The sequence below is a fragment of the Stegastes partitus genome, unplaced genomic scaffold (genome assembly GCF_000690725.1).
Source record: "Stegastes partitus isolate 25-593 unplaced genomic scaffold, Stegastes_partitus-1.0.2 Scaffold1397, whole genome shotgun sequence".
Classification (NCBI taxonomy): Eukaryota; Metazoa; Chordata; class Actinopteri; family Pomacentridae; genus Stegastes; species Stegastes partitus.
The window spans coordinates 152273-164039 of NW_007579128.1; the positions used below are offsets into that span (position 1 = coordinate 152273).

The window sequence follows — 11767 nt, forward strand, 5'->3', positions numbered from 1 at the left end:
CTCCGGACATCTAGAAGACGGGAGAACTCTCTGACCCTTTTCTCCGGATGAGCAGAATGTTCAGAGAGCCCTCTGATCGTTGTCCAGTTGTATAAAAATCGTCTGTCATTAACACAGTAAACACTTTCTAAACAGGTTTATGGTCTCAATCACTAGTTTGACATCTTCCTCGTGGACTGTATATAAAAGATCGTCTGAAAAATGACGCCACTGTGGAAGGACCTCTGCAGCAACCAGCAGGGGGCGACTCCTCTAAAAGCAAAAACAGAATCTATAAGAAAACGACCCTACTTCTCATTTGATTTACTAGCTGAGCAAACTTTTCCCTAATGAGTTTATGGTCTCAATTGCTAGTTTTAAAACTTTTCAAATACAAAATGGCGTTCATTTTTGTACAACTTGAGGGAAACAGGTGATAAAGGCGGGTATGCCATGCTCTCATATAAATATGCTCACTGCTGGCTACAGAAAACCAAGATGGCCACAATGCCAAACCTGAGGTGTGCTGAGGTGGCGTCAGACACTTATGCAGCGTATGATGCTGTCCTACTCAGGCTGGCCAGTAACTCTGAGGTCATTATTTGAGATGAGAGGTTAGGCAGCGGATGGAAGGGCAGGAGGTGTTAACTGAGATTATGAGTGTGTGTGTGTGTGTGTGTGTGCGTGGAACACTTAACAGGAGCCAAGACAAACAGCAGCGCTGGCATTTACTCTGTGCTTGGAGTAAAGTTGGTAATAAAGCAACACACACACACACACACACAAACACACACTAACAGACAAAGAACAGGGTGAGGCCACATGCTACAGAAATACACATGAATAGTTGTGGATAAGATCTCTCAGTGTTTGTTGTCCAGTGTAATTATACCGTATATACATCATTAATGCATTGAAACTTACAGAGAAGTTCGTGGCACGGATCACCGTATTGTGTTGATTCAGGCTATGTGACATTTTGGAAAGCTTCCTGGTGCATGTGTGAGCTGATCTGGTGATATTCTGGGTGCTGCTGGGTCATGCCAGTCTGTATTACTCCACCATTAGCTATCACCAATCTGCCAAGTGCAGGTAAACATTACAACACCACGAGGATTTTCCAACCTTCTCTAAGGCGCGTTTGCATGAAAGGGAAAAAGAAAAAACACACATGGGGGAGAAAGATGGGTGAACTGTACAGGCTGACATTAATAATGAACAGCAAACCCTTGTAGAATTCACCTCCATAAGACTTTTTCAGAAGGAATTCCCCGTTGGTTTTTTAGAAGTGTCACTCATATGATAGCATGTGGAAATTTAATTCACCAGTTTGTGCTCCTGTGAACCTGTTCAGATGTGTTAAAGATATGAAATAGTATGTAAGTCTCTGAGGTAAGCTGACTATCTATGGTCAAATCCTCATTCAGCCAAAGGCATCTTTAGATTCCTGATTGCCACTTACTCTGCAGACGGACATCTGGTTGGTGGTGAGGGTGCCCGTCTTGTCAGAGCAGATGACAGAGGTACAGCCCAGGGTCTCCACCGAGGGCAGGCTGCGAACGATTGCGTTCTTCTTGGCCATGCGACGTGTGCCAAGGGCCAGGCAGGTGGTGATGACAGCAGGCAGGCCCTCGGGGATGGCAGCCACAGCCAGGGCCACGGCAATCTTGAAGTAATAGATGGCGCCCCGGACCCAGGAGCCACCGTGGACGGGGTCTCCGAAGTGGCCGATGTTGATGACCCACACCGCCACGCAGATCAGGGAGATGACCTTCGAGAGCTGCTGTCCGAACTCGTCCAGCTTCTGCTGCAGCGGCGTCTTCTCTTGCTCTGTGGATGCCATCTGGTTACGGATCTTACCGATCTCTGTGGTGACACCCGTAGCCACTACGACACCTATGGCACGACCTGCCGCAATGTTTGTGCCCTGAGAAGAGAAAGATCAAGGAATAGGTACAAAGAAGTAGAAATACATTTCATAAACTGAATATTTAAGAAATTTTTATCTCTTTGACCAAATACATATGGATATTTCCAAATTAAATGGAGCAATGAATCATAAGTGTACATCAAAAGACATGGCTTTAGATCACCAGAGAAGTGACGTAACATCTTCTAAAAACAGCAGTAACTATGTAATCAGATGTTTTGGTTGTACAACGTTGTCTTTGATGACATCTGTTCCTGATATGAAGGCAGAAGATAAGCATTACTCGAGGAGCCACGGGGGACGTGCTTACAGAAAACAGCATGTTCTTTTTGTCCTGGTTGACAGCTCTGGGGTCAGGAACAGGGTCAGTGTGTTTGATGATGGAGACAGATTCCCCTAAAGAAAACAGGATTATATTGTGCAGGATTAGATCTGCAAGTGTAATAGGTGATGATTAGACCAATGTTTTCAACAGTGTTAGAGCCAAACAAAGTTACAGTCACAGCCTAAAGGGGGAGAAATTATCACAGACAATATCACAAAAACACACTTTTGTAGATTGCTTATGACTTCAGGTCTTCTAAATTCATCCAATAAAAAGGTGCACTAGAGCACATCCTTCACAATTAGGCGAACGCCTTGAAGCAGAATTGTTTGGTTACTGGTGAGACGTGAGAAGTACCTGTGAGGATGGACTGGTCTACCCGCAGGGTGGTGGACTTTATTGAGGTCACTCTGATGTCAGCAGGCACCTTGTCACCAACTAACAAAAAATAAAAGAAATAATAAAAACCCATCAGGCTCAGATGATTAAAAATGAATGTCAAAATATTAAAAGAAAGCACGTCTGCTGAAGGTCAACAAGAGTCTGGATCCGTGCTAGCAGCTGAGTGAGGCTGTCGCAGCAAACTGTAAATACCATCATCACGCTCACAGCAACAACACGCAGATTTTCAAACCATTATGTCCATTTTTTGCTCCATTTTTATGTCCAACATTTGCTAATTAGAAAACAGTGAGAACAGAGCAGAACTGAGGATGTTGTAATAGTTTTAAAGGATATCTACGGCAAATTTAACAACAGTTGATTCAACAGTTATGACTCTTTGGTCAAGACCCTCCTCCAGCAAAGCACCGAAGAGACCAACAACACAAAGCCTGGCAGTGGGACGGAGGTCCCCAACTGCCCTGTCCAGCCCCTACTGACTTGATCCAATAGTTATTGAGATATGTCACTCAAAAGACAAATGAGGGGCTCAGGAAAATCATTAGGATGTGCATAAATCAAAACTGCTCTGTCTAGTAGATGTCAACCTTTATGACTGAAAGGGTGACAGTGTGACTCTGCCGGTGGCAATAGAGGACAGGCTGGGATATCACCAGAGCAGCCGATGGGTACCATGAGCTTCTGCACTACTACTACTGACTGTATAGACAGACACGGGAGAGTGAAGAGACAATATGTGCTTCTAATAAGTTTGACTAAAGATTTGACTTGTGCTGAACCCTACAGGAAAGTCTTGCACCTGTAAGCACTGCTGCAGGTGAACACTCGGTTACACCTTATTGAATGTCTGTGTTCAAACAATAAATCCTTGAGCAAAGAAACATCGGTGGGTTCAGTCCAGGCTCGGGCTGCAGCCGCAGGTAAACAACAGCTCGATACAACCTTGATGGAGTCACGTTGCTGTTTTAAAATGATCGATTATTTCCCGCCCTCCCTCTTGTTCTCTCTTTTCCTCTGCACCTCTCGCCGTTCCTCCGATGCAACTACTTCCTCACACATAAACTACAGACGAAGGTTTCATTAAATGTATAAAATGCTTTTCATCTTCTCCACCACAAGTCTAACAGTCCGCTTATTAAGTCCGCATATTAAAGCCATATTTCAAAGCCGGAGAATTATATGCATCTAATGCCCCAAAACAAAACGCTTATTATTTCCTCGTGGTTACGGCCCGACGATGAACATTTAATGGAAACATTCTCGTACTGGCGGGACGGAGCAGGCTCGTGAAAAATGGATCGTTTGATGCAATCAGCGACGATGATCTCAGAGCAGAGGAGTGGGGAAATCGCTGCAGACAGATTTAACATTCTTTAGTTGTTTCTTTCCAGGATGACAGAGAGAGAGGGGAAAGGACCTCCTCATTACTCTGTATAATAAGCGTCTCATTAATGCCAACTCAAGAGTCCTCAGCCGTCAGTGCTCCTCGGCGCAACAAAAACAAGGACTCCCCACTAAATCTGCATGAACATGAAAACGACTGGACGTCTTGTTGGTTTTCTGCTTTTCATCGCTCACGCGCTAAACGGGGAGTTCGTCTTCTGTATGGGCACACCTGACTGTGAAAACTTTTCAAGGTGGCCTCATGCTGATAAGTTCCTGAATGTTCATTTCTTGATCTCTCCGAGCTCCATCATCTCCTCTTGACATTTCCTGAGTGTTCTGAGACTCGAGGTGAATTTTTACAACATCTTTTCTCTGATGGGAGACAGAGATGGAGAACGAGAGAGAGATTTCCGTGTTTCTCTACATCTCGCTGTCTGATATCCACAGATTTGTGAGAGAACAAGAGTGGGAGAGGCGGAGGGGGAGGGAAGTGTGTTTGGTGTTTGTGTGGGAGACGGCTGGGGGCTACAGGTTCACTGTAGCAGGACTGGCCGAGGGCAGAAAAGAGAGGCTTTTTTTCAAACGCCTACCCACAGACTCTGGCTCCCCTTTCTGCCACGGCCTCCCACAGACATCCTCCATGTGCTAGAAGAGAAATTTAAATCCTAATACAGTCACGCCGAGTTCAGATATGCAGACTTTTAAATATTATAAAGATCAGAAATTTGTCTGGATGTTTTTTCGTCAGCGCTTTGAATTTCAAACGGCAGGAAAAAGCATTTTAAATCATCGTGTGTTCACTAATATGCTGACTCGTCAAAACAAACGATGAAGTCAGCGTCTTTGGGCAGACGGCGTTCTCCTTCCATTCGGTCAAACTGGACTCCAAACAAGATCTGAAAGTATTGCGTAATGTGCTGGAGAAGGGATCTTCCTTCACATGCAGGAGAACCGTGACTTGTTAGTGGGAATGGCTCATTGCAGGTTTCCTTCTCTTCAGGTCTGTGTAAACCCTCGAGGAGTTCCTGACAACCTGACCGCGGCACTCAACCCATTTAAAAAAAAAAAAAGAGGAAAGTTCCAGCAGAGGCGCAAATCACAACTGTGTCGTAACCGGGGCTGGCATCGCCGGCAGCGTACAAGAAGGCAGGCAGACAGCAGAGGTGGAAACTTAAGTAAATATATTTATGTTCTTTTCTCTCCTCAAAGGCACATCGTCCTTTTCCGATACCTCCATGCTGTTTATTTTACCCCCCTAGCATGGAGTTGCCATGGAGCCACCACCACCACGGGCTGATGTGAAGAGCATGGAAGGCTGAGAAACCAATGGAGCAAAGTTACCAAAATAATCGTTTGTTTTCTTTGTCATCGTATCCCTACATGTTTCAGTCGGTGGAGCGAGCTTGAAGATCCCTGACACACATATTTTCTAAGTGAGACGAGTGTGGCTCTACCTCAGCTGTTTACCCCTGTTGGAAACTGCTTAGCAACAACATTATGTCAGACAGAAAGAAGTGCTGAATACATGACGGGGTATATTTTACAAAAACACCGCTATCATTCCTCCTCTTGTACAACTTATTCCATATTAGGTATAAACTGTCTTTCTTCTATCAACCATTAAGTTTGCATGAGTTTAGGTCAAGCCAATGAGGCATTATTCTGCTAATTAACGGTGTAAACACGCCTACGGCTAGGAAACTTCAGGGACAAGGTTCAGTGATTAGCAGAAGAGGAGAAACCAAAGCATTGCCCTTGCAAAAAATATCAAAATGATCTGCTTTGGCTGTACGCGCCCTCGTTACTCCATAACAGGACGGTCCTCACCACCAGGTGCTGACAGTCAGCAATAATATCATCGCCCTTATTTAAACAGCAGATGGTCCATGTGTCGTGAACTTCAGTACCACAGATGAGCGGAGTGTTGTCATGGTGATGCTGTTGGTGTTGACAGTGACAGTGATGGTAGTGGCGGTAGGTGGTGGTGGTGGTGGTGGTGGGGGGGATGAGTGGAGTCATTTCGGTGCTCGCTACCTGTGTGGGCTTGTCTGCGCCTGGCTGTGGACACCGGCTGTAACAAGCCCCAAATTCCAAGCAAGTGCCATCCGTCACTAAATAAGTCTATTAAACTACATTCTCTGTAAATAGCGGGAGAGAGAATATTTAGAGGATATTATTTATAACCCACTCGCCTGCGGGGAATGGTCTGAGAGCCTTCACTGATGGTTACTTTAGATGGATAATTTAATTTTCACTTTTAAAAACCTTGAGCTGAAATCCAAGCCTTCACTGCGACCGCCGCTGTGTATAATCCCTCTGCTTGCCTCTCTGTGTTGTGATTATGAATGAACGCCGCCATCTCTCACACGCTCCCTCCTTTTCCACACATCGCTCAGAGCCGCCCGAGACGAATCGCAAACCATGCAAAGCTCAGGATTACACTCCAAAAAACCGGTCATGTTGATGGCAAATTGATCTCCTTGGCCCTGTGTGTGTGCACATTTACTCTGGCATACACAGATGTTCTGGAGCCAGAGTGACAAGCGGACTATTTTTAGCCGAAGCTGCCCACACATGGGCGAGTTTACAGCAGGGGGATTGTCTGTATGTGCATGTAACATGGGGGGGGGGAGTGTGAATGAGGAGCTGACAAACATCCAGCAGCATCCAGGTGGCGAGACTGAGAGCATGGAAAGCGAAGGGAAAGGGGAAAGCTGTGGAAAATTAAACTGGGCCTTAAATACAAGGACTGACCACAGCCACTCGCACACACACAAACAGACACAACTGGATAGCAGCCCTGGCACCTGCACATTCAGAGAAAAGACTCTTATGTAATCCAGTTTGAGATATTCCAACAGTGGTTCCAGACTTATGAATGGGTGGCAGAGGCTGTGCGAGTGTTTCTGTGCATGTCGGTGACAAGAGGAGCACACAGGCGGCTGGGTGACAGCAGCAGAGAGTCCTCCGGAGGTAGATGAAGCACAAATTAGTCTCAGTGAGTGACAGTAAGAGTTTGGCTGGGTGCAGCCGCAGCTAACCTGCCACCTCCACGATGTCTCCCGGGACGATATCTCTGGCTTTGATCCTCTGGACAGCCTTGCGGTTCATGCGATACACCTTCCCCATCTCTGGTTCGTACTCTTTTAGAGCCTCGATGGCGTTCTCGGCGTTGCGCTCCTGTGCAGAGAGAGGTGTGAAGAAGAAAAGTCACGTCAAGGACAATTAGAAAAAGTCTTTTTAACCTAATGTTGTACAATAAAGGTATGCATGAAAAGGTCTTTGTGCACTTTGTATCAGGAAAAAAATGTGTAAGACAAACACACAAAGGGGGAAGAGGTGCTTTTGTAAAAGAAATACTCAATGCAATGTCTTCTGTCCTGTAATGCTGATTGAGATGGGTGCATCAAAGATTCCTGCTTCCTCTCCAACACAAATGAATGGAGAGGCTGTTTTGAATGAGCTGCGTGATTTTGACTTTATGTACAAACCCGACTGCTTTAAACATGCAGATGTTAGCACACGTTAGCATGGTTTCATCTTCAATATACAATGTATACTTATCGAAATTTCCCTTCTGGGATAAATAAAGTATTTTTCATTCATTCATTATACAATATACAACATAACTTTTCAATTGTATACATTTGTCTTATTATCTTGTTTTATTTTTTATTAATATTTATTGTATTTTATTCTTTTCTTTCTCCAGTTATTTTACTTTATTTTATTTTTAAATTTTCCTATTGCTATTTTTCGTGCAAATTCCTAGGGCGACACCAACAGCCGAAACCAAATTCCTTGTATGTTGTGTACGTACTTGGCCATTAAGGCTGATTCTGATTCTGATGAACAAAAACATAAATGCAACACCTTTGCTCCCATTTTTCATGAGCTGAACTCTATGTACACAAAAGGCCTATTTCACTCAAATGTTGTTCCCAACTTTGTCTAAATCTGTGTTCGTGAACACTCCTCCTTTGCTGAGATGATCCATCCGCCTCACAGGTGTAGCATATCAAGATGCTATGTTGCTAATGTTGCTCCACTCCTCTTCAATGGCTGCGCGAAGTTGCTGGATATTGGCGGGAATGGAACACGCGGTCGCCGATCCAGAGCATCCCAAACATGCTCAATGGGCAACATGTCTGGTGAGCTGGCCCTGCAAGAACTGAGATGTTTTCAGCTTCCAGGCACTATGTACAGATCCTTGCATGGGGCCGTGCATTATCACGCTGCATCATGAGGTGATGCTCGTGGATGAATGGCACCATAACCCCACCACCACCACGGGCCACTCCATTCACAACGCTGACATCAGCAACCCGCTCACCCACACGACGCCATACGCACTGTCTGTTGGGATTCATCCATGAAGAGAACACCTCTCCAAAGTGCCAGACGCCATCCAATGTGAGCGCTTGCCCACTCAAGTCGGTTACGACGACGAGCTGCAGTCAGGTCGAGACCCCGATGAGGACAACGAGCATGCAGAGGAGCTTCCCAGAGACGGTTTCTGACAGTTTGTGCAGGAATTCTTTGGTTATGCTGGCTGGTCTCAGATGATCTTGGAGGTGAAGATGCTGGATGTGGAGGTCCTGGGCTGGTGTGGTTACATTTGATCTGCAGTTGTGAGGCCAAACTCTCTGAAACGCCTTTGGAGACAGCTTACGGTAGAGAAATGAACATTCAATTCACAGCTCTGGTGGACATTCCTGCAGTCAGCACGCCAACTGCACACTCCCTCAAAACCTGTGTGATAAAACTGACCATTTTACAGTGGCCAGCCTAAGGCAATGGAGGCATCTCGGCAAAGGAGAAGTGCTCACTAATTTTGACGAATTTGTGAACGGTATTTGAGTGAAATAGGTGTTTTGTTTGCACAGAAAAAGTCTCAGATCTCTGAGTTCAGCTCACGAAAAACGGGAACAAAAATAAAGGTGCTGCATTTATATTTTTGCTCAGTGTAGGTCAAGGAATGAAAACATCCGTGACTCCATGTGCACTGCAACAGCCGGTAGAGAGGAAATGTGTTTTAACTTTACTACCATCTTTGCCGTTTTCGACCTTGGTAGCCATGTGAACAGTAAATGGACAGAACCAATCACACCATCACACACTGGGTGAGGAGCATATCTCACCTGCCAGACCCCAATGACAGCGTTGGCGATGAGGATAAGAAGAATGACAACAGGCTCCACGAAGGCGGTGGTTGTCTCCTCTCCTTCTTCAAACAGAGCCAACACCTAGATGGACATACAGCACACATTAGCTCAGACAGCATGTCACACTTCCACTTATGGCAGCTCAAAAACATTTTCAGAGGAAGATTTGCTTTAAAACATTGGAGATATATATATATTTTTAAATGGTGTTGTTGCAGGAAATTCTGCAGAAGGTTAACCAAACTGAAATGGCATTTGGACAGATCAGCTGCAGCTTAGTTCCAGTCAGTGTTTGCCATTTAGCAGTAAGTCGCTGCATTTTCTGTCTGATTCACCCCCACAGTCGTGTCAGACGAACACAAGTACTTTCACATACGCCACAAGTTTGCATTCAAACTTGGAGCTGACATTTATTCATACCTTTTGATGGTTTTTCAACTGTTCTATCTACCCATGCTTATCTTAACCATACATCCATTAAGCAGTTTACCTTTAGTAAATCATTTCCACTGCTTTGCATCTATTTCAACCATGTTTTATCACTTTTAGCTCGTTCTTTCAACTATTTACCCATGAACATATATTTAGATTGTGAATCACTTCAGCTTTTTATCCATCCCCTTTTGTTATTTCTACTGTTTATCTGTAAGCTTACTGTTAGCATATCACTTCAACCGTTTATCCATTAGCTTACTGTTCCTTTATTTTTCAGTCATTTATCCATTAGCTCACTGTTGGCTTATTTCAAAAATGTATTAGTTAGCTTACCTTTTGTGTGTTTATTTATTTATTAGCTTACTGTTATATTCTTATTTTTTTCAAATGTTTAATCATGAGCTCAATATTAGCTTATCATTTTAGCTGTTTATTCATTAGCTTACCGTTCGCTCATTATTTCAAACATTTATCCATTAGCTTACTGGTTACTTAGCTAATTTATTTTTTAACATCTTATCTTTTTAGTTAGCTTACCTTTTGAGTGTTATTGCAACTGTTTATCCATTAGTTTACTCTTTTCTTATAGTTTCAAGCATTTATTCATTAGCTTATCATTTTAGCTGTTTATCCATTAGCACACTGTTAGCCCGTTATTTCAAATGTTTAGCCATTAGCTTACTGTTCCCTTATTATGTCCAACATGTACCCATTAGCTAACTGTTGGCTTGGCTAATTCAGCTAATTATTTTAATATCTTTTTGTTTGCGTGTCATTTCAACTGTTTATCCATTAGCTTAATGTTATGTTATAATTTCAAGCGTTTATTCATTAGCTTATTATTTTTAGCTGTTTATCCATTAGCATACTGTTAGCCTGTCATTACAAATGTTTATCTATTAGGTTATTGTTAGCTAATTTAGATAATTATCTTAACGTCTATCCATTAGTTACTTTTACGTATTATTTCAACCTGTCATCTTCTATCGGGATCATTTCTAAACTGTTTATACATTCCTGTTGGCTAATTATTGGTCTCATTTACTGAACAGAACTGGAAACGGTTGGCTTCACTGGCCTGTAGTGGCTGCAGTGATACTCGGACCTCCGCTACAAAGAGCCGGTGATGAAGTGCGGCTGAAGCCAAGAGAGATCCACTCACAGCCGGCTCTATTCATAACCCCAGCACTCAAAAGAAAAAGGCTGCGAAATGGCCCGCGGGTCCAAACCTGTTCTTCTGCAGTAAATATATAGTTAGAGGCTGCAGGCGTTTCACACTGCAACAGAAAAGATGCTGCAGAGACTGAAACCCCAAGAAAAGACAGGATTTGTTGGATCCAGCACAAAAACACACTGCTTTTTATTTTTATCGTTTTTGTGTGTATTCTTATTTTTCACAGTGGGTCTCAGGATTCAAAGCAAATATTATGAAATGACACAGCTGTTATTAGCCTATTGAGCGTTTCTCTATCAGTAGACTGTCTTTTTTTACTTCACCCTGTAAGTTTTAAATTTGCAAGTTCATTCCAAATGGTCAAACTAAATTAAATCAAATGAAGTGTGGGATTGAAAAAAAAAAAAAAATCCTTCAGAATATAAAAATCCTCACACACAAACACAAAGCGATCGCAAAAATGTAATGCTGCCTAGAGCACAATGACGATGCCTGAAATGACAAGGGCAATAAAAATAAATTAAATCCTGCAGGAAATGAGATCACCGGGCAAAATAAAATCATTGGGATTGCACTGAATGAACTGGAATAATTTAAAACACTGTCTCCTCGCGAAGCCCAGTTTTGCAACTCGTGGCAGTGGGTAGATCCTGTTCACTAGAGCTCCTGGATGGCAGGAAAATCACACACAAATGAACATTTACATAAGGATTTAGAGAGATCAGCTTCTTTCGGTGTCGCGGCGTCTTCTCGGATGAAACCGTGAGGGGACTGAACGGCAGGACAGCTAACTTCTAAAACAGGGAGACTCGTGTGTTTTAATGAACCTCAACCTCTAAGACAAACATTTTTAATGTCAACCAAATATTAAACTACTTTACAGCTAAATTACGTCGTAAAGGTCCTTAGAGATGACAACAGAGTTCAGATCTGTGTCTTGCTTTTTATCTGATGATGTAAAATATGTGTGT

At 43.4% G+C, this 11767-nt stretch overlaps 1 protein-coding gene across 2 annotated transcripts in view; it reads right to left on the minus strand.

Annotated features, from left to right (window-relative positions):
• The window catches only part of atp2a3 (ATPase sarcoplasmic/endoplasmic reticulum Ca2+ transporting 3), a 52723-nt gene that overhangs the window by 21429 nt on the left and 19527 nt on the right, over window positions 1-11767 (minus strand). For both annotated transcript variants that reach the window (XM_008299268.1, XM_008299269.1), the window contains exons 4-8: window positions 9164-9268; window positions 7064-7202; window positions 2592-2672; window positions 2220-2305; window positions 1442-1906 (exon numbers count right to left, since the gene is read on the minus strand). In XM_008299268.1, the coding sequence (XP_008297490.1) occupies window positions 1442-1906; window positions 2220-2305; window positions 2592-2672; window positions 7064-7202; window positions 9164-9268 (876 nt within the window). The remainder of the gene's footprint in view (window positions 1-1441; window positions 1907-2219; window positions 2306-2591; window positions 2673-7063; window positions 7203-9163; window positions 9269-11767) is intronic.